At 45.8% G+C, this 21,654-nt stretch overlaps 1 protein-coding gene across 1 annotated transcript in view; it reads right to left on the bottom strand.

Moving 5' to 3' along the window:
• Nucleotides 1-21,654, bottom strand: part of UBASH3B (ubiquitin associated and SH3 domain containing B) — a 29,242-nt gene that overhangs the window by 7,048 nt on the left and 540 nt on the right. The window contains exons 2-9 of the mRNA XM_009890816.1: nucleotides 15,205-15,297; nucleotides 14,419-14,604; nucleotides 13,712-13,911; nucleotides 11,312-11,481; nucleotides 8,934-9,142; nucleotides 2,273-2,408; nucleotides 1,568-1,688; nucleotides 493-615 (exon numbers count right to left, since the gene is read on the bottom strand). Of these exons, the coding sequence (XP_009889118.1) occupies nucleotides 493-615; nucleotides 1,568-1,688; nucleotides 2,273-2,408; nucleotides 8,934-9,142; nucleotides 11,312-11,481; nucleotides 13,712-13,911; nucleotides 14,419-14,604; nucleotides 15,205-15,297 (1,238 nt within the window). The remainder of the gene's footprint in view (nucleotides 1-492; nucleotides 616-1,567; nucleotides 1,689-2,272; nucleotides 2,409-8,933; nucleotides 9,143-11,311; nucleotides 11,482-13,711; nucleotides 13,912-14,418; nucleotides 14,605-15,204; nucleotides 15,298-21,654) is intronic.

The raw sequence follows: 21,654 nt of genomic DNA, 5'->3' as shown, positions 1-21,654 counted from the left end.
AGAAGTCAGGGACAAGGATGGGGGGGTGGGATAACACTGGAAATGATTTGAACTGTGTTTTTGCCAAATAAACATAAAGCCAGACAGGCTGATAAAAGTATACTGGCGTAGCAAACTGCAGATCAAAATTTAAGATTGTCAAATCAAGGAAAAAGAGTATTTTGCATGAGGTGAGCATCACACTGCTGCATTTCTCACCAACATCGGTAATAACAGCGTCTTCCAGCGTGGCACATTTACAGGGCAGTAGTGAATGCTGACGGCTCTGGTTTCACACCACGTCCCAGACTTTGTGCTTTGTTTTTTCTTCAGCTGCAGCAGCTGAAGGAGATGAGGTTTCCTTTGAAAGAGGGGGCTTGCCAGGGAAGGTGAAGGGTGAAGGGACTTTGCAAAGGTTCTTGAAACGTCTAAATCCCATTAGTTTGGGGTGCCTGATTCATTCACATTAGCAAACCTTCCTGGGCAAGCTCTCGTCTGCTGAGGACAACTTACCAACAAGCCTTGCCTGCGTACAGCCCAGCACGGTAATTGGCGCGTCTTTTTCATAATCCCTGAAACCACCACTTCTTTGAGGTAAGCTGTGAGGCATATTCAGGTTACTACGCATATACCTTCCTGTGAGGGAAAGGTTAGAAGCAGTTGCTGGAATTATTCGAGAGGCAGAGAGCATCACCCCTGTTTCTACCCTCCTTTGCCATAATGTCCGCACCTTGCAGGCGCTGCCTACGCCTGGCTGTCGAGCATTTTTTCCTCTGTAAAACTATCAGGAATATGAGAAAATTAAGTATCGGTTCAAAATCAGCAGAGAATGTTGCTAATGTTGTCTTTAAAAAGTTATCTTTCGGACAGATTTGATGCCCCAAATGAAAGTAATTTCTGTCCTACAACAAATGAAACCTCAAATGTTACACTTTTACAGGATGCTAAAATGTCAGAGCTCTTCAAACGTAGTTTAGAAAGCAGGTAGTTGTGAAATCATCCTTTTTCCCAGTTATTTTGCCTACAAGATACTGGCATTTTTTTAATTGAAAGAAGGCTTTTGATAAATTCCTGATCCGCTCTAATGACAACAGCACCTGAAGTTATAGTCTGTTAACTATAGTTTGAAACTCAAGCATACTACTGGGTTGCAAATTCCAATTTATGCCCCAAAGAGGCACTCTGAGGTGTACCTGTAGTGGTGTTATTTCCTTTAGGACTGAGAGCCAAATGTGCAAAAGAAGCTTTTCCTGATTGTAGTAGATATTTGCACTGACTACCAACACCATGACTTCATTTCCACATGAAAATGCTCTTTGGCTATATTACTTTGATGGAATCTTTTCCTGCAATAGTTTCCCAAATACTAGCAAATGCAGTATTTACTCCCTAGCTTGTGTTTCTGCTTCGGACCGCAGCCCTGCCATCGCAGAGCTCTGCACTGAGGTGCTCTGTTGCTGGTAACTGCTCAAAGCAATGTTTTGTGTTAGGAAACCACATCTTCCACCTAAGCTTTGCCCTAGGCAGTTGCCACTCTCCTTCCTTCATCTAAACCTAGAGCCTGAGGGGCCTGCAGGAGCCGACTCACCTTTGGCATCAAAACACTGTGACAACCAGTACTTCCCAAAAACGACATCCATCCTTTCCCCATGCCTGCAGACGAACAGGCAGCGTTTCTGAGGCCCTTGCTGGCTGGTTATTCTCAGGGGCTGGAAGAAAAATGACAGGATGTTTGACCTTCATCAAAGTCCATGGTTTTTTCTGAGATCTGATTTACTAACGGGAGTCAGGACCAGGTCCCTCTTGCTTTACCCTCATGGAAATGTGGGTCCAGGAAACTCTTCTGAAGTTGGTAAATTTATGCTGATATTAAACTGCTAAAGAAAGCAGAGGATGGGGGCCTGCCGCCCCATGCTAAGAGCAGGTTTGGGGACAGTGATGTCTTCTGTGCCTGTGGGCAGTCATGTCATTCAAAAGCTTGTAGAGAACTTGTAACTTCTGATGCAGGCAGTGAAAGGAGACACTGGCACAGGCTGCCCAGGGAGGTTGTGGAGTCCCCTTCTCTGGAGATTTTCAAAACCAGCCTGGATGCGGTCCTGAGCGATGTGCTCTGGGCAATCCTGCTTTAGCAGGGGAGTTGGACTAGATGATCTCTAGATGTCCCTTCCAACTCTGAAAATTCTGTGATTCTGTGTGATTTTGTGATTCTGTGATAAGTTTTTTGGGAAAACCCTGTTGCTGGAAACTTGCCACTAAAACCATGTGTGATTTATGTGTGTTTGTGGGTCCCTACCTGCACGTTTTGGCAGATGATAGTGAGTGGCCCCGCGTCCCCGGGTCCTTGGTCTTCCTGCTGTCTTCTTTCCAGAGCTCCGTCAGTGAAGGCATGAAGGGACGGGGAAGACGTGGTATTCAGAATTGAGTAGGACCTGCCAAAAAATAGAAAGATGTTGGCTCTGGGAACGCTTTGGACTTCGTGTGCTCAGGCTGCAGTAAGGACATTTCTGTAGTCTTCAGGAACTGATGATAATTACTGATGTCATGTTATTACATTATTATTTGTATTTTAGTGCTGCCTAGAGAGCACCTTGCTAGGTGATGTACACACATGAAGAGACAAATCCCATCTCAGCAGACTTTCTGTTTCCTTAGAAACAGTTTCACAGAACAACAGTTCCCAAACTTTGGTCTGCAAGTCTCTGTCAGCCCTCAAATAGTCTCATGGAAAATACCAAGACCTTCCTCGCAGCCACAGGATGCTCACTAACATCATCTGGGAACCAGCTGCACGTTACTTACCATGGGCTTGTGGACCAAAGTTTGGAAACTAATGGCTACAGAGAGTTTTCACTCACCTTTGTAGCATAAGCTATTGCTTCAGTAGAAAGCTGGAGCACAGTCCTGCCTCTCATGCCGGGCAGTTTTCAGGATTCCTGCATACAAAATAGCTTGTAACCCCTGGTAGGGACATGGCATACTCAGTCTGGGTTGTTGTTTCTACATTTTTCAGTGCTGTCTATTCTGTTTCCCATCTACAGTGGGAATTTATTCTCACCAGCGCTTCCTGTTAAGTGTAGCCAGAAGGATATAATAGATCCCATTTTCCCTCAAGGGGCTTATCTAATGATGGTCCCTCTGAATAAAGCTCTCATGCCCAGACGTTTAAGGACTTTGACCAAGACCCTCGGGAGTAAACTCTGACAGGCAATTACAGAAGCTGCAGTGATGCTCTGCTGATTTGGTTGCATTGTATGGGTTATGTTGCTTAGTCATTAAAAAAAAAAACATTGTCAGATAATGTATATGGTCATTTACTTTGACAGAAATAGTTGCTGTTGCTTGCACTTTTCAGTCCCTTAAATATGTCAGAAGTTGCTTCCTGACTAGCACCTAGTTAGGATAAAATCTCGGAGGGGTTTCACAGCTGTTAAAATAACACCAAGTGCCTCTACCAATGGAACAAAAATAGGTCATCCACATTTTTGAAAAGAAATTATCTTCTGCGAGATCGTATGATTTGCACCAGTTCAAAGAAGAAAAAAATACCACACTGTTGGTCCTGATGTTGGTCTGTTATCTGGTGGAATTAGGGTGCAAGAGTGAGACTGAGCTACTGGCTTATTCGGTCAGGTGGAGATGCCATGCAGAGAAGTCCTGGCAGGGAAGGGGAGCAGGAGATGGGAACCCGCTGTGCTGGGCACAGCACTCTTGATCCCCATCCAACAGCGTTCAACAGCTACTGTGGGCACAGCCCTCTGGTAGCAGATAACCTCTCCAGCCTCCTGCTCTTACTCTTTCAGACCTGACCTTCTAGCATCACTGATTCTCATAACTGTATTTATTTTATTCATGGTGGGCTCCCAACAAGGGCTGGGCTTGCTCCAAGGAACTGTTCCCCTCACGGCTCAAATGGAGATAGAGGTCAGGGCAGCAAACATCTCTTGAGTTAGGCACGGTGTAACTCTGAGGCGCAACAGGGGTGGTGGACCTTGAAGAGGAGTTAAATGTAGGCAGGAAAGCTTTGTGGATAAGCTGAGGGACATATCACCAGGTGCTGGGGTGAGAAATCATGTCTAACCCTCCTCCTCAGAATATATGCATGTGATATACTGCAGGCAGAAGTACAGTTGGACCACGCTTCCAGCTGGCAGGATAAGGCCAGCTCTGATCCAAAAGCTGCCTGAGTGCATTGGCGTGTGCCGAGCCCAGGGCAGCTAAGCCCTGCGCAGGGAGCACGAACAGACATTTATCACTGTATTAAGTGGTCAGCTTGGAGTGCGGGTGCAGCTAGCAGAGATACATCCTCACTGACCTGAAAACTTGAATATCTCAATATGAGAGGAACCTGAATTTCTTAGCTAGGACCCATCTCTGTTGCTGTACAAAGTGGATCTTGAGCCTGAGCTCTCTGCCTTTACTTCTGTGTTGCAGCTTCCAGCCCCTCATCCTGTCTCAGCCCTTTCCTTCTTTGCCCATATGACAGTCTTTTAAGGACACTGGCCTGGAGAAGACTAAGGATTTGTTTGGTTACCCCTCTTCCCTTTGCCCCCGGGATCTGCTGCACAATTTCTGAGACTTTCTTTCTCTTTAAGACCTTATTAGAAGGCCATGAATGCTTTACTATCTATTTATAGATGCTAGGATTCGCTGCGAATAATGATGAGGCAAAGGCATACTGTCTTGCTGTGTCTGGAGGAGAGCCACCAGTCTGACTTCAGTGGTATCTCCTTGATGTTGCTGGAAAACAGAAACCGCTGAAGCTATTTCAGCTTAGTCATCTTCTAAGCATAGGTCATTGTTTGGAAGCTTTTCCCAAAGGCTTGTGGTTCCTCTGCTTGGCAAACAGGGACTGAGGGCAGACAACATCATCTACTGTCTTCTGGGTGATGCCTTCATTGCTCTGTGAGCAATACTGCTGCGTCCCTGAAGGCAGTGTCCTCCCAGGCAGGAAAGGCCCCTTGAAGAATGGAGATGCTGCAGCAAAGGGTGGAGAAAGGGTCTCTGTCATGGCCCAACAGCGCTGGTCCTCAGCTCTGTGTAGGAAAAGACTCCTCTGCTGTATCACTTATCATTATCTAGAGGAGAGGGATCCCTGGGGAAAACGAACCAGCCATTGTTGCAGAACAGGAGGAAGACAGAGTGGAAAAAAACCTACTGAGGCCCAAATATAGCTTGAAAAATTAGGGCTGTTTTTCCTTCCCCTGGTACTTGTGCCAAGTCTGATTTCGCAGGCTTATTAAAGGGGCAAGGAATAGCTTTGGCATCTCACAGGGAGCTGAAATAGTCTGCTGTGTAATATCTACAGGGCTTCTATCCATTTTGGGGCAGAGGAGGTGACTATTTCTGGCTCTGCTGGTTATGGAAAAGCAGTGCAGGGGAACTATCACAAGTTTTAGCTTCTGGGTGGTGCTGGGTCCACAGACACAAAGATAGCACGCTCACTTCTGTCATATGCCTGTGGAGAGCTCCATGGTCTTGAACGCTTGGGTTTTGTGGCCTCTGTGGGGCAAGTAAATTCTTGTACCTTTGCTGGGCCTCGTACCTCCTCTGGGCTCCATGTGCTGAGGGTGGAGAGTTTCTTCTTTGGACTAGGTAGCCCACTAATTTTCAGGCGTGAAAGGCAACTTAGAAAATACTCTGCAAGCAATTTGCTGGGGAGCTTTTAAGGTGGATATACACATGTATATCTTTAATACTGGATCTGTAGTTTGGATTAATTCCAGGTAGTTTCAACTCACCTGTAGCTTCTGCTGCTATCAAGAGAGGATTTACACCTTGATACCATACAGGGGAAAAAATATTTTAACATACCTATGGCCAGGTCCTTTCCTAGGCTCAGTCAGAACAGATCTCCCGACACTGATACAAACACAACCAGTTCCTCCTCCAAGGAGAGCCCAGGGCTTGTTTCAGGATTGTTATTTTTCACTCGTGTACCCCTGTTGAGGGGGTGGCAAGAATGGGTTACACAGACTTAGGATCTGGGTTGCATTGCGTGGTATGCTGAAGAAATGTATCTTCAATTTTTTTCCAACCTCTAGCCCTGATCAGAGATCGAATGTCTCTCCTCACTGTTACCAGCAGGTCCAGTCCTTGCCACACAAAGAAATCATGCAGGGATGTGCCACACAGCCAGCAAGGAAAGGTAGTTTAGGTGTACGTAAAATCCTTGGCATTTGCAGAATAGAAGTGATACCATTCCTATTTTTAGTAGACAGAGAAAGGATTCAGACCTGGAGTCTCTCAAGACACAACCTGGTTTCATGGGCAGTAACTCTGCCCCGAAGGCAAAGCCTGTTCTCCCCTATTAAATAGATCATCAAGCTTGTCTTCTTAGTGATGGCAGCCTGTTGGCTTGCAGCTGAGGTACAGACTTTACTATAGGGCAGGGGTGTCTTTGTGTTGTATGTTTGTACAGTGCCAGCCAGGAAGGTCTGTGTGCCGGGCAGGGCTCTTGAGGCACTATTTGGATATTAGCCATGAAACCCATGTCCTGCGAAGGCCACAGTTCAGCTTCTGCCTCACTTGAGCAGTGCAACAGGGAAACCTTTTTCAGGTGAAATGTGCAGGAACTACCAATCTAGTTTTGCTGTATTAAAGATTTGATCAAATATCCCAGAATAGCATTTTGCCTGTCATATCTCTTGCGTGGTACAACCAGGGTGCTGCAGCCCAGAGTGAGCTGTATTTTCGTGATGATCTCAATAATGCATGATTTTTACTTGAAGAATGCAGTCTCTTGTGACTAGGAGGGAGAGCTCCATGGCTGTTATTTCTTTCTTTTTTATCCTCTGCAGGGATGAAACAGGACATGGCAGTGTACACAGAGGCAGCACAAACCAGCCCCCAGGACCACAGCATTGCTTGCCAGCAGCATCCTCGGTCGAACCCCCTGAGCTGGTCCCATCTCCCGCACTCCCGGTGAGTACTGCCATGCTTACTTTCATGTCTATGAAATGAAGAGATTTGTGCGCCGTTCTGCTCTCACCACAAGGATCCTGCCATGAATACTGTGGCCTAGGCGGCAGCGGGGCTTAGGTTGTCCTTAGCTTGCTATATTGTTTTGACCGAATGACATTCTGTAACATAATATTCCCTGCAGGAAGCCGTTGTGTAAAATGAGACTGTTTCCGGGTATGTAATAATGTTTTTGATAAATGGTCCACATTGCATGCTCCAATTGATGATTTATAGTCTTTAGCGGTAATCAGGGAAGGGGCATTTCCTTTCTTTGCTTGTCTGGAGGCAGAGGTGCTGGAGTTAAAAACATTTGGCTTTCCTTTTAGTTGCTGCTGCAATAGTAATTCTTTCCCATGATAGTCCCTAGGCCTCAAAACTCTTCCGGGCACTGTAAGGAAAAAAAGCAGAATTCACAGTAGCAGGCTGCTGCAGTGTATGTGGACTGGAGACCATTTTGGCTGGCAAATTTTAGAGGAAGAAAGGATGTTCTTGCTGGATCGGAGATTGGGGGAGTCTAGATGAAGTCTCATCTTCATACATACTCTCTGATGGACTTTGCCCATGTGTCCTGATTTTAATTTCTTTAAACCCTGGTTACTGGAGGTTGTTTCTTTCCTCGTAATGAAAGGTGAGCTGAAGTTTGATGGTGGTAGACTTGGTATAGATAGGTTTGGTTTTTTGGGCTAACATATGGATGAAAGCCCTTTATTAGTGGTGTTCATTTCTCAGAGGGCAGTCAAAAAAGAATAGATGGTTGTGATAAGAAGGGTAAATGAGTGATTTCTTGATATGCTTGTCTCTGCCTGAGAGACTTCTGGGTTGGGGAGGACTCAGGGCTGAGCCAGGCCTGGTTTACAGGAGGGCAGTGGTCGGTGGCAGTCACATCTGGAAGCCACCCTGCAAATTATGATTGCCCTGTGCCTGCTCTCCATCTGTCATTCACCACGTTGCATGTGTTAAGCCTGAAACGTCACAGGCAAAGAAAAAGACTGCTTGCCCTTTTTTGCTCCTTTTGTTTCCTGCATTTTGCTCTTTTTGAGGAGTTGTTGGATCGGTTTCTATTAAGTGCCAAGTTAGATCAGTTCCTCTGGCTGCCCTGTGCTGACGTGGGTTACCAAATGCTTTCCCTTTCAGCTCAGCCTCTCTCCCCACAAGTCATGTTTGCCCACTGAAATTTGAAATATGAACTGTCTGTGTTTTATTCTGTATCCCCATCCCTCCCCTTTGTACCTAACCTGCTGGCTGGTGAGACCATAACCAAACTTCTGTACCTGCACGGTGCTCAGCAGAGAGGCAGCAGACAGGAACGTGCCTCTCCCCCCACCTTGTGCTCCTACATACAAACTGCTCCCAATGCTCCAGATTTGTCAAAGGTGTTTGGGTACTTAAAAAAGCAGACAGCCTTGCAGGAGTGCCCAGACCCATCAAGCACTAGTTTTTTATTGCTGTTTGACTAATTCCCATCAAAATCAAGAGGCATAAAGCATAACCTTTTTCAGAAGGTGAGGTCTATATTCTCATTGAAGCCAATGGCAGGCAGGCAGCTAACCTCTTCTGAAAATCTAAGTAAGTATCTTAAGAAACATTGCTGATCCCAAGTCCTTTTCCCCAGGGAATTATGCACAGAAGATCTCGCTTGCCAAAATAGTGCTCAAATTTAAACCTTCCTGATCCTAGTCCCACCACAGACATGTCTACACAGCAGTGGCTCTACAGCGGCCATCTGCTCCCCTCCGTTAACCAGCAGCAGCGATCCTATGAGTAATAGTTGCTGTAACATCTTAGCTAAATAAATCACATCGTCCTCTAATCCCATGCACAGGGATAGCATCTGTTCTTCCTTTGCTTATGCGATGGGGCTTTGTGTGCCAGTACGTTTCCCCTGAGCGACCTTCTCAGCAGCCCTGGGAAACTCTTCACTTACCCAGGTGAAATCCCAGCTGCTGAGCCCCCTTTTTACAGCGATGGAAACTGGACTGAGTAGCTTTACCTACCCATGAAACACCCAGGTCCCACATTCATCCGCCTTCGTGATGTAATTTTCAGGCAGTAGCCCAGAACAGCCAGTTGCAAGGGAAATGCCATAAATCCAGCCCTCGCTTGTACTGGTTTGTTCCACTGGGGACATGAAAATAAAATCCCCTGGGACCAGCTCCAGTTCATCATCATTCTGGGGGGTGTAAGGATAGATCACTTGCAGAGTCTGGGGGAGAAAGAAAAGCACAAATGAATGAAAGGATTGTTAATGGAAGGGAACCTTTAGCAGAACAGGGCAGGAGCACTCCCATACTGGACCTATAACCTTAGCAAGGTGAATGGCTCTCCTTGGAATGCGTCACTTTGTGCTTTATCCAGGAAAGCTTTACCTTCAGGGAATTCCTGCCACTTCCCACTCTTTGCTGTTGGAAAGCTTTTCTAGGTATTTACCTCTTCTTCCCTCTTTGATTCCAGTTATGTCTGATAACCAGCGGGGAGAGGGGGAATGGTTTTTGAGAGTGAGCAAAAACGTGACCATGTGCTTAAATCTAAGCACTCTTAAAAATGGAAACAATTCTTATTGGGACCTGGAATTTACACAGCTCTAGTGATTAGTGACCATTTTTGGTTTACCTACTTGTGCTTGATCTGAAAGAACAATTCTCCCTGTTGCTGTTGCTTTTGAAGACAAGGCAGAGACACTGTTGGAGGGCTAACAGGTTTGACTCTGTGACGCCCTGCTCTCAAAACTGTTCGTGAGAATGCACAGGAAAAAACAGGGGGTGGGAAATACTGGGATGTGGCCAGATTGTTTTCTTTGTATTTTGAACATGAACAGTATTAAGTTAAAAGGTGGGGGAAAGATCAGTGAGTATAATTCTGTAATCTTCTCTTCACTGGAGCATGAATCCACAAGTATTAAGTGTCCATCAGTAACTCTCCTTGGAACTGGCCACAGTAGTCCCCCATTTAAAAGGAGAACAAACATGTTATTGTCCCCGGCCAAGCCCAAGTTCTGCAATGGCATCACGCAAAGAAAAAACATAATCTGTTGAGCAGCTCTGATCTCCTGATGGTGTCAGCCTGTTTGCTCGCTAATCCTCCTAGACTATTTGTGGTATCTTCAAAGGAAGATAGGAAACTACTCACTGTCACCTGATACCACAAGGCCAAAACTTTCACACATGGCTGCCTGAAGTTAGATATGCAAAGATGTGAGCTGGTTTTCATCAGTGACTCCCTTTGCAATCAGTGATAGTGTTGACTACTTGAAGCTTCTAAAGGACAAGATGACTCTTTGGATAGGAAAGGAGGCTGTCACGCATGGGAAGCATGGCCTGGTCAGAGCGCCATGCACGAGAGGCTTCAGCTTTGGCATCTGTTTATTCTGTGGTGTGTTATGTGTTGGACTAAAATAACTTTTTCCCACTCCGCCACAAGTTCTGTGTGTCTGATTCTGGACAATGCACTTTGGTGGGATTAATCACCTCCATCTCAGGAGTCTAGTTCACTGCCTGAGCAGGCACCTTTTGGGGTTTCCCTCCTCCAGAAGTTGATTCATCTCGTCCTGAGATAGACATCTCAGATGGGTCAGATGACTCACTTTCTGGAGGTGCCTGTTTCTCTGCACTGAGCCTTAGACCAGAGGGAGCCACAGACCGGCTCAGACTTAGAGGTCTAACTTGGGGATATTTACAGGGAGGTCAGATCAATCTTATGTGTGGTTTCTCTATGCTCAAGATCCCAACCTACAAAATAGAAATTTTTTTTTCTGTATATTGTGTTGGAAAACAACATTATTAAGAAAACTATGTTAAGACACTTATATACTGCAGTTACAGAATCCATAAGAGTAACTGAAGTATATAGGCCATGAGGATAAACGTTTCTTATGTGATGAAAGTAAATGCTCTGATTAATAATAATGTCAAGCCTATACAGAAGAAATAGATAGCAGCCAGGTTATTGTACTGGCCTGGTTCCTGAGAGATCAGACCAGCTTATGTTGAGCTAACAGGAGAGTTGTTGTTAGAATTAATTAATCCAGCAGGACATTGTCCCTGCAAGACACAAGAAATGAGGTGGGTGAAATAGCAAGCCTACACAGTATGAGTAAAAAGCAAAGAAAGGCAAGATGGTCTGTTGGTTAAGATGACTGGAGGGATGGGGAAGGTCTATGTTCTTGGTGTCCTTGTGGGACCTGAGGCAAATTCCTTAATGTCTGTATAGTCTGTGCTGCGTATCTGTACAACTTTCAGCAGGTGACATGGGTGTCCTCATTCAGCTCGCTGCTTGTGAGCACTCTTGAGCTGCAGATGCAGCTAAAACAGCCTGCAGCTCTGCTAGGTCCTCTTTTTTTTGAATTTTTGGCCTGAAACAAGCTCCATAAATTTACCTCATGATTAACGAAGCGTATGTCTCGGGAGAATATCGCGGCGACCCAGTCGCAGCCCAGCTTGACATCGATGTTATGCGCTAACTTCTCCAGCGTGGGCAGGTGGCTGGTCTGGAAGTGATAGGCCAGCGTCACGTGGAGCTGCTTCTTGTGGGGTTCCACGTGAACATCTGCAATGAGAAGATGTCCGTTAACAACAAGTGACTGTCGAGATTAGCAGCTTTTTGAAGGTGTAAGAGCGCCTATCACCTCTGAACAGGAGCTGGGAGCAGACCTTTTAAAGATAGCTTAAGTGGAACAAAGTGTAGGCCAGTTTCTGAAAAGGCTTAGGGGAAGTCAAACGTGAGTTCCCTATATATGTTGCACCTTGGATCAAATTATAGAAGACTTGTGGTCTGATTCAGTCCTGAGTCACACCATGGTGGTAGGCAAGGCATCCTTGCGAAACTGCCAGAACTCATTTGCATTCAGAAAACAATGGGTTTCTGGATGGTGTGATAACAATTATTGTAATTTCGAACCCACTGGGTCTTCTGTCAAAAAAAGACACTTTTCCAGGAAAGGGGTGGCCTTTCTATCATTAGCAGACGAGGAGCTCTCCAAAATTAGCAAGTTAAAAATCGTAATTTTTACCCTCCCTCCTCTGTTTCCTCTCCTACAGTAGCAATTACAAATCCATGGTATTTACAGGTTCATGTGAGTTGAGTAAATCTTTTCCCTGGACATTAGTTGGATTACCAGTTTGCCCACTGAGGATGAGGTATTCCAGAATTGTGGAAACAGACATTGATATGATAATGATTCAAAATGATCCTGCAGAAAAAGGACCTGTATTTGGAAAAGATTCCAGGAAGTAGTAAGGTGAAAGTATGTGCAATATTGGGACTCTTCCAGTAGATGTGGAAATCATAGGATACATTGTTTGCATATAATTTATTCTTGCTTATTCAACCAAAAATTGCAATTAAATTTGACTGATTATTCAGTCAAAATTGCAGCTATTCAGAGACTTGGCTCCAAGTGCCAGCCAGGGGTAGCTTTGCAAGCTCATCCATCTTTTTTTTGATCAGCAAGAAAAAATATGCTCTGGATCTCTGAAAAATCTCCAGAGACTTTAACGTGATAACCTGACCAAGCTGTGGACTGCAATGCAGCAATGCGCTTCCTCTAAGAAAGAAGCAATTTGGTCTGAATTGGAGCAGTCACAGGGGCAGAAGCTTGCTGGGAGCCATTGACTGATGCTTCTTTATTCTGGGCCAGGGTTTTTTTGGGGTAAGACCTGCCCCTTCTGACTGTGTTGGTTTGGAGGGTACGTCTATGCTGTGCAGGGGAACACTTGTACCGGTCTCACATGGCTGCAGCAGTCCTTGGACCCGCCTAACGTCTCTGAGCTTGTTGCTGCCTTCCAAAATGTGCATTTGTAAAGGTAACAGCCATTTCCTCCGTCTTCTAAAGGGAAGAAAAGTTCTAGGTCACTGTCAGGTGAAAGCAGTGCATTTCAGAGGTGCGATGAACCTACGTCATGTCTGTATCTCTTCCTCTGAACTAGGGGCAGAGACTTGTAGCTGTTCTTCATGGTGTTATGGGGTGCCTGTCTAGCATGGAAACACCACAGGGACTCAAGAGCTGCCGTATCTTGATGCACTTAAACTCCAGGGTAAGCCTGTGATAATGAAGGACTAAACCGGTTGTGTTGTGACTAGTCCAGGCTGAGCGCTACAGCGGCGAAGGGTGGGAGGATTAGTCAGTGAGCTATTATAGTGCTCTGATGCTGTTCTGACTTCCAAGCTTGGAGGTAATTGGAGGACACCCGGAGAGCCTGATCAGCAGCAGAGACCATCGGAGCACGGGGTGCTCTGATTATTTCCCCTCCCAGCTCCTGACAGGTTCCCTCCTCCCGGAGCAGCAGAGGACCAGGCAATGGAGCCAGCTGTGTCGGTACTGAGATAGGGCTATTTGAAAAGGTTCCCTCCGAGGCTGCCAGGGTACTTGAGGTCTTCTCACAGAGCCCTGTTTGCATCTCAGAAGTGCAGTGAAAAATCATACACAGCTTTTACATGGCTGAGGAAAGTTTTGTGACAGTGGCTTGAGGTAGTGAGTGGAGCAGGAAATGCTCAGTCTTGCAGATAGAGCGTCTATCTGAAAGGTTAAGGAACCACCAAATGTCAACTTCCCTTTCAGGAGATAACACTTGAGACTAAGCGAGAGGTGATCTTTCAACTGAAAAAGCACTGAAACCCAAAGCACCTGATGGGGTGTTCTTCTTGGGCTCTTAGCCTTCAGGCCGCTTTTAAAAATCAGGTTTTGGCTTCATGAGCTTCATTTCTCCATACCGTCAAAACTTTGGTTTTTGAAACACCAAGTCGTGAACTCTTTGTAGCTGCCAGCATAGTCACTCACCTGCTTTAGAAGCAGCCTCTGCAGCGAAGTCTGCAGCAAACTTCTTGAGGACCTCAGCACTTTCTTCCTTGACAAAAAGCCCAATGAAGTTTGAGGATGTGTAGAGCTCCAAAGGCAGAGGGGCAGGGAATTTGCATTTCCACCGCATCACAGTGGCCTGCAGAGCTTCAGTGAGAGCATCGACCTTGCTGTCCTCACACTGCCAAAGGAAACGGGACAAGCATTTCTCAGTGCAGAAGCATTCCTTCCGCCTGCGCCGAGCTCTCTGGTGCGCTCGGCAGAGAAAGGAAAGGCTTGGGTGGGTGCACGTGAATGGTCTACCTTTGCTACAATGCAGTGAGAAAAAGCGCAGGGTCATAGAAAAAGGGATGTTTAGAAATCATCTGCTCCTCCCTTGTCCTCAAAGCAGGATCAGCTATCCCCAAGTAACCTTCCTAACCTCACCCCCCCTGTCTATTCTCATATTAACCATCACTTCAGATTATGAGAATTTGGTCTTCTGCTGCTGCTCTTCCCTGAAAACAACCCACTTAAAAACCAATTACGTCTTCAACAAGCCCAGGCATCGGGCGGTTCTGGTAATAACCCCCCCGAACTCTCGAGCACAACCCCTTCTGCAGGGACTAAATGAAATGAGTAACATCTCCAGCCTGGAGCTGGCAAGGGCTGCTCATGAATGCATGCATAAAGGCAAGGGAAATTTTTTAATAAAGAACTGGCAAAGGGTGATATGTGGGAAAATGTTGTGAGCTTTGTTCTTCCCACAGATCTGCTTCGACTGCTGCCAGAACTCAGACAGCTTCTGAGCCAGGGGGCCGGTGGGGCGCAGGTAGAGGACGTACTCCCGGGGCAGGGTGTCATCAAGGAAAGGGTCACCCACGTGGGAGAACAGCCTGAGAGGGAGAAACAACTGTTAGATTGACAGATAAAGACATGTATTTTTTCAGCAACATTAGCTTCCCCTGTCCTCACTCCCTTTCGTTCTCCCTTTATGGGAACAATCAGCTCTGGCAGGTCAGGCAGAGAGGTGCACTGTCTCACTTGCAGCCCATTACCACTACTAAGTAATACAGAAAATTGGTTTTTAGTTTCAGACTGAGGCTCTGAAGATCTAACCTGGGTCACTGCTTCTGCCTTTCTGACTTTCGGTGTACAAAACACAGGGAGGAGAGCACTAAATTGCTCAATATCTTTGAAAACGCAGCTCTCAGCCTTCTGTTTAGGTGCTAGGTTAGAGAGAGTAGTGGTTCCTTTCTGTCACTGTCTTTTGCTATTACTCGAGATCACAAATGCTCTCAGACAAAGCTTGTTTCTGGATTGCATATTTACAGCACTTAAATAATGTCTCACTAATTCTGCTAGTGCTTTTCAGATAATGCCCCTGTTCAAACATTCCGCATTCTAATGGCTAAAAACATTAAATTCAGACACTGAGAGACATTAAATTCACTAATTTATTTCACTCTTTTTAACATTTATTACTTCATACCAACCAGTCGCATGCTGCTTGAACACTTCTTCCACCTGTCGATGCCAGTGCTTTTTGTCTGAAGAGAGAACAAAATAAAAAGAGTATTTCAGGGATGCTGCATTATATGGCTGTAGTCACATCTATTGCTTGAACTTTGGGTCCTTGCTGGGGATGGGCTGTAACGCTGTGCTTGGAAACCTTCAGGATATGCTTTCCACACTGATTCCCTCAGCCCTGGGTCTTTCTTTTGGCTGTGCTGCCTGTCAAATTGTTTGAGGGGCAAAGCCATGCAGCCTGTTCAAAGCGTGAGATAGGGACCTCTGGGTTTCCCCTGCTCGGCCTGGTGCTTTCCTGGCTGGTGAAGCACCGTCTGTTGGCATTTAATGACCTCTTTGCTGGTCATTTACTCAGCATGAAAATCAAAAAAGTTTGGGTCTGGACGCGCAGACGTTGGAATAGCACCGAGGACAAGAAAAATTCAACAGCCACCAGGGGGCACAAACCAGAGATTTTTCAGGTTACAATAACCTGCCAAAATTTGCTAGCTCCCTTCAGTCCTTGCTACATTGAAAGTGCTCTTTTGTTTATTTCCTTTCAGGATGGCCATAAATCCCTTTTCACTCCAGCTAGGAAGACCCAAGTCTTCTGTTCAGCAAGTTTCCCAGTTGCAGAACAAACCAGCACAGTGCTGTTTAACTTGTAGACATGTGATAGTGTTTTCCAAACGCTGGACATCAGCATTGAAACGCAGCTGTGGATCAGCTCAGCTTTGTAACACTAGAGACTGCCAACATGAGGAATTCACACAGAATCCAAATGGCATAAATATTTAGCCAAAATTCTGAATGAAGGAGGCAGAAAAGGATAGAAACATTAGGGGGTTGTGGGGCAGAAGTCAGGCCCTCAGTTGGATGTCAGGAGGCAAATTCCCTGTGAATAGGTGATTTCAGTGCTTCCTACTTAAGGGAAGAAGGGCAGTATTGCTCTCAAACAAGTGCTACAGATCTGTTAGGAAGGAGGCCAAAATGAACGGGATGGTGGTTTAATCTCATTAACCAGCACGCACTCGTGCAAAAGGGTGTGGGTGGAGGAAGGTCTGGAGAGCAAGAAGCCTTTGCAGTAGGGGAAGATGGGGTCTCCAGGGAGCTGGACCCAGGGAAGGGGAAGGGATGCTACAGACGGGCAGTTCCGGAAAAGGATCTACATCCTACAGACCCTGCTGGTAGAGAAAGGTGTCTTTCCCAGTGTTAGACAGCCGGGAATGCACTCAGGCATCAGCGCAGCTCCCACCGAAGGCAAATCCCGGCTGGCTGCCATTCGGCATGCGAAGGACGAGCAGGGGTACAGCCCAGGGATGGGGAAAGGCGACAGCCAGTTGTATTCTCCTGTTGGTAATTTAGCCAAAGCAGCTGACTCCCTTTTGCTCTGTGGGTTGTACGCCGTGTCTCAGAGCTGCCTGCTGTTAGCGACAGAAAATCTGACTGAGGACAGGAAAACTTCCAGTTTATGCTGGCCGGCCCCAAGCCGTAACCTAATCTTACTAAACGTGGTACGTTACAGCTTGATAATACTGCAAAAGACCTGCTGACATCTTTAAGCTAGAGGGAATGTGTCTGACCAAAGGTACAAGATCAATGTACTACGCACCCTGTGTTATCTGCTGTGAGAAGGTGCTGCCGGTTGGTTATAGGAAGCGGGTCCACGTGAGGGAAAAGGGCTATAGCTCCAGGGCGCTAGGATTAAGGGCAGCTGGGACCCTCCGGCATTTCTTGTTTCTGCCCATAGTGCTGTGTAGGATGTTTACTGCGCTTCTGTCGCCCTTTCTGTCTGAAGTGCTGACTTTCGAAAGCGCTCTGATAACCATGTGGGAATATGCAACATTACCCACCAGCTCGTAGACATGTGTTGTTGACTCAGCTGTGTTTCAGCTCTGCCCTTGGCTTCCCCACCCCTTGAATATACATATTTTTGTTCATTTTGAGAGTAAGAGGAAGGCAGAAAGATAATGCTGCAAAAAAGGGCTGTGTTGCAAATGTGTGATTATGAAAATACTTCCTCCTGAAGCCTTTTGCTGCCCTTATCTGCCAGCATTCATTTGAGATCAGCAGAGCGCTGGTCCAAGCACCTGCCTTCTGGAAGGATGTATCTTGCACGTTCAACATCGTAGCTTGGTCTGTTCTATCGTGCTGACCTTTCCCTAGTCGGGCTCAGGTGCGCTATGCAAAACAGCCACTGCTTTGCTTTGAAAAGTAGCTCAGGCGAGAGCAAAGCGCAGAAAGCTCTCCCCTTGCACAGGCTGGGAACCTTTCAGGGAGGCTGCTCCTTGCGCAGAGCAATGGCTGGCCGTGGATATTCCTGATCCTCATTTCATTGTCCGTTTCTGTTACGTTGCCTTTGCTCAGTTCACCTCCCCTCTTGCCTGGGTTGTTTACGCTCTTTAAAAAGCGACTAAAATGCGACTCTCCTAACCATACATCTTGCCGCTGAAGTGTGTCTGTCTGTGTCGCAGCCGAGGCAGTGAATTAAAACCTCCCTCCCAGTAAAGCTCTGGCTTTGAAATGAGCAATTTCTCCTGTTGCAAAGTGAGGGCAGACAAGGTGGCTCGCGCTCGTTATTTACTCCCTCCAGACCCCAGCGCAGATCTCTGAAGGAGTCATGCACAATCTAGCAGGACAGACGGTTCTGCCACCCACCCTTGTTGACTTGTTCCCTTAATGAATTGATGTTTCCTTGGAACAAATCGCACAATAGAGCTCTGCTGGAATTGACTGCAGCTCCTTCTCCGCTGCCTTTGTGCTCCCAGGACCCCAAAGGGCATTAGAAAACATTAGGCTGGGCCCCACACGCTTTTGTTCATGAGTGATTTCAAAAGGTGCCTGTCTCTTCCATGGGGACAATAAACTCTCTTTTCAATTTAATTTTCAGTGTGAGGAGGAAATACTGCATAAAACAAACAAAAGCCAAGGTATATTTTTATCACAGGACCTGAAGCTGATAGGCTTTTTTTTTTTTTTCCTTTTTTAATTTAGTGCTGGGAATGGTGCTGATGACTGGTAGCCCCTGGTTAGTCATGCGCTGCATCCCTCCCAAACACCCTCCTCTGTAGCCACCAGCCAGAACCTGGAGAGGACCTATCCTCCAGGTGGTCCAGCTCCCCCAGGCCCTGTCAAGATCAACTTTTTGAAAGTTGAGTACTCAAAACTAGTCACAGCTATGTTTGGCCACTTACAAAAGTGGCCTGATTTTCCCAACTGCTGAGTGCAGTGGGAGCTGGAAGACATATTCTGCTCCGGAGAAAATCAGGTCACTTAATTAGGTGACTAGCTATGGCTTAGGTGCTCAGATTTACTCATGCTGGGTAGCAAGTGTTGGCTGTAGTATCGTCGCTAGTAGTAAGAAGTGGTTTTGTGACTCAGATACACCAGAAAAGAAAGAAAAAAAGCCATAAAATACATTATTTTTCAGAATCTACCAAACTAGCATCACACAGTAATCATTTCTTGTCACGCAAAAATTGCAGCTGGATTCAGATAGGAGGTGAAAAGCTTTGTGTAGCATTACTCATTCCTCGAGCCACCCAGTTCCTCCATCTCTAAAATTCTGCTGCCTCTGAGATGAAGTACAGGGAGTTGATTTCACAACGCACAACAACGCATAATAGTGATTTTGAACAGAGAGTAAGGGAGATGCTACGTCCAACTGCAGGTCTGGAGATGGATAGTTTAGGAAAGGGCAGAGAAGATCCTAACAGCGACCTACAAAAGCACTGCAGGTATTTAAGCCACCCCAAAGATTCAGATTTTTTTGATTCTTCAACCTCAAAGGCCTCCTTGCAACACTCTTCAGTGTCAGGTCACAAGGATAGTCTTCCTCTACTCAATCACTGGTTAAACAGTATCAAAATATTGCTAGGAAGCGTCCCAGCTCAACAGTTGACCCCTTAGTCTGAAACATTACAGCAGAACCCATGTTGCTGCCCTGGAATACACATTAATGTGTAAATGGTGCCCATTTTAACCCCAGCCCGCTTAATGGGGAGAGCACACAGCTCTGCATGTTACAGAACTTAACTCATTACTGTTGAAGGATTTTTGGCTTCCTGCAATTTCAGGGCAGGAAAAAAAAAGGCAACGGGGCAATGTCAATTCACCTAGGAAATATATATCAATAAAGTATAATGGCAAAATCCCATTTACTTCAGAGGAAATGACTGTAATGGGGAATGATGCATTAACCATAAAGAGAACCTTCAGTCTCAGAAGCACCACACAGAAACTTGTCCTCTGTTAGTGCTCAGCTTGCTTATTCTAGTCCAGTTTAAAGAAGGAGCGTGTGTGTGGCTGCCGATGGTGCCGTAGCGAGTGGGGTAATGAACTGCCACGCGGGAAAGTTAATGCAAACAGCACAAGAGCAAGGGACGGGGGTGAACTATTTTGAGATATTTCTTCATCTGCACCTGCGTTATACTTTATCACTAAAAAGGTATGCAAACTTTGGGGTGTTGGAGTCCAGAGCAGAGACCAGCCGACGTGCAGGGCGCTGTGCTGGGGCAGGGGAGAGGAGTGCCTTTGTGCACCATGACCGTGCAGGGTCCCCAGTCTCCATCGCGGCCAGCCTGGGCTGCAGGGGCTGTGGCCTTCAAGCCTCGGTGCTGCCCCTTCGGGCACGTACAGCACAGAGACCGCTGCCGGCAGCCTCCTCTCCTCCTCACACGTTCAAAGCAAGGCTGAGTCTGAACCCTTGGGGCCAGAGAGCCTGTTCAGGAGATGTAGAGAATGACAGAATGGTTAGAGTTGGAAGAGACCTTAAAGATCACCTCATTCCACCCCCCTGCCATGGGCAGGGACACCTTACACTAGACCAGGCTGCTCAAAGCCTCATCCAACCTGACCTTGGTTTTTTTTATGCATCCATTATGCTGTATTTGTGGTAAACTGTGAAGTTAATCTCTTTCACAAATGTGCTATGATGGCACACACACGCATTCACCTATCTATTCATCTGTGCTTATACCAACATCAACGCTGTCTAGCTGAATATTTCTTCCTACGTATGTATAAGATGTATGTTTCTAATGTCAGATTTGGGCAAACAGAAAAGGATATGCTGTACTAACAGAGTGTAGATTGAACATACTACATTATTTCCATGGTGGGAAGACTGTAATTTCCCATGACTTCTTAATTGTCCGCTTTAATATCCATATATCTATCCATCTAGCTATACACGTAGTTGAGAGAAAAGGATTGTTCTCCAGAAGCAATGTCTAATTCATAGACAGTTGGCCCCTCTGGCTGCTGCTTAGGACTGAGTTTCCCTGTTTTCATCGGCTCTCCCTTTGCCATAACAAGCAGCGGTTCAAACCCTGCCATTGGCAGAGCTGACCTCTCTCTGTAAGAGGGAGCTTGCTCTGCTGCGTGTTGCTGCAGAAAATGCTAACAGCAGCCTCTCCCTCAGATCCACCTACGAGTTGTCTGCCTACGGAGGCACTGAGGGATTTGTGAATGAGCAATGGAAGGATGGGGGCAGCCCGTAAAAGAAAGGGAATGACTAAATCTTCCCTTTCATTATGTGCCTCAAGCCTAGACAAACTTCTTATCTGTGAACAAAACCCCTCGGAGGGATGAATTCATCATTTCAAGTAGCCCTGAATCTTTGGCCCATAAAATATTTAGCTGTGTAAATAAAGATTTTTTGGAAACTGCATTAAACATGATGGAAGTACTTGGCTCGCCTCATCATTAGGTTCAGTTCAAAGGACTGCCTGACACGATAAGATAGGAATTATGGATCATAATTTATGCCAAATGAGTTTGAAAGATGAATGCTGTCAAATTGAACATTTTTCTTAGGATTATAAAATAGACGCCTTTATTTTTGCTTGCGTGTGTGTATAAAATATGTATATATGTAAACGTATATTCAAATAGGTATATGTATCTATGTAAAGCTTGGCTTTTTTCAGTCTGTGTTGGTTTATGGTAAAAGAATAGAAAATAAAATGCTGCCTGGCTCTAGGGAATGACAGAAAATAGGCCTTTTCTAGATGTGGCTACAGTTGCTGTTTGGAGCACGCCTGTCAGTTCAGGTACAGGTCAGAAGCGTAACAGTTAACTCTCCCCTTAGCTTACATGTGAAACTCAGTGCTGGCGCGGGAGGTCCTGAATCCAAACCCTGCGGTATAGCTATATGTATAGGGAAGCAGTTATAAATTTTTTGCAAACAGTACAATTCCCAGCTTTCTTTTTTTGTGTGTGTGTGTTTCCAAATTGCCCGTCGAGTGACTTTACAAATTCATTAATTTTTGCAGTTTTCATCATTTATACCATTAACAGTACAATAGTGGAAACGTGTCTATTGTTTCAATAAACAATTGCACATTGAACAGTTTTGCAAGAAAAATTTCTGTCCGTCTAATGACTTGATGTAGGGTTGTAGTCTATGTAGTTTCATGACTTGTATTCGATGTAGG

This window comes from Charadrius vociferus, unplaced genomic scaffold, assembly GCF_000708025.1.
Source record: "Charadrius vociferus isolate BGI_N301 unplaced genomic scaffold, ASM70802v2 scaffold858, whole genome shotgun sequence".
Classification (NCBI taxonomy): domain Eukaryota; kingdom Metazoa; phylum Chordata; class Aves; order Charadriiformes; family Charadriidae; genus Charadrius; species Charadrius vociferus.
The sequence above is the reverse complement of the archived record's forward strand: the minus strand, read 5'-3'. Positions and strand labels throughout refer to the sequence as shown.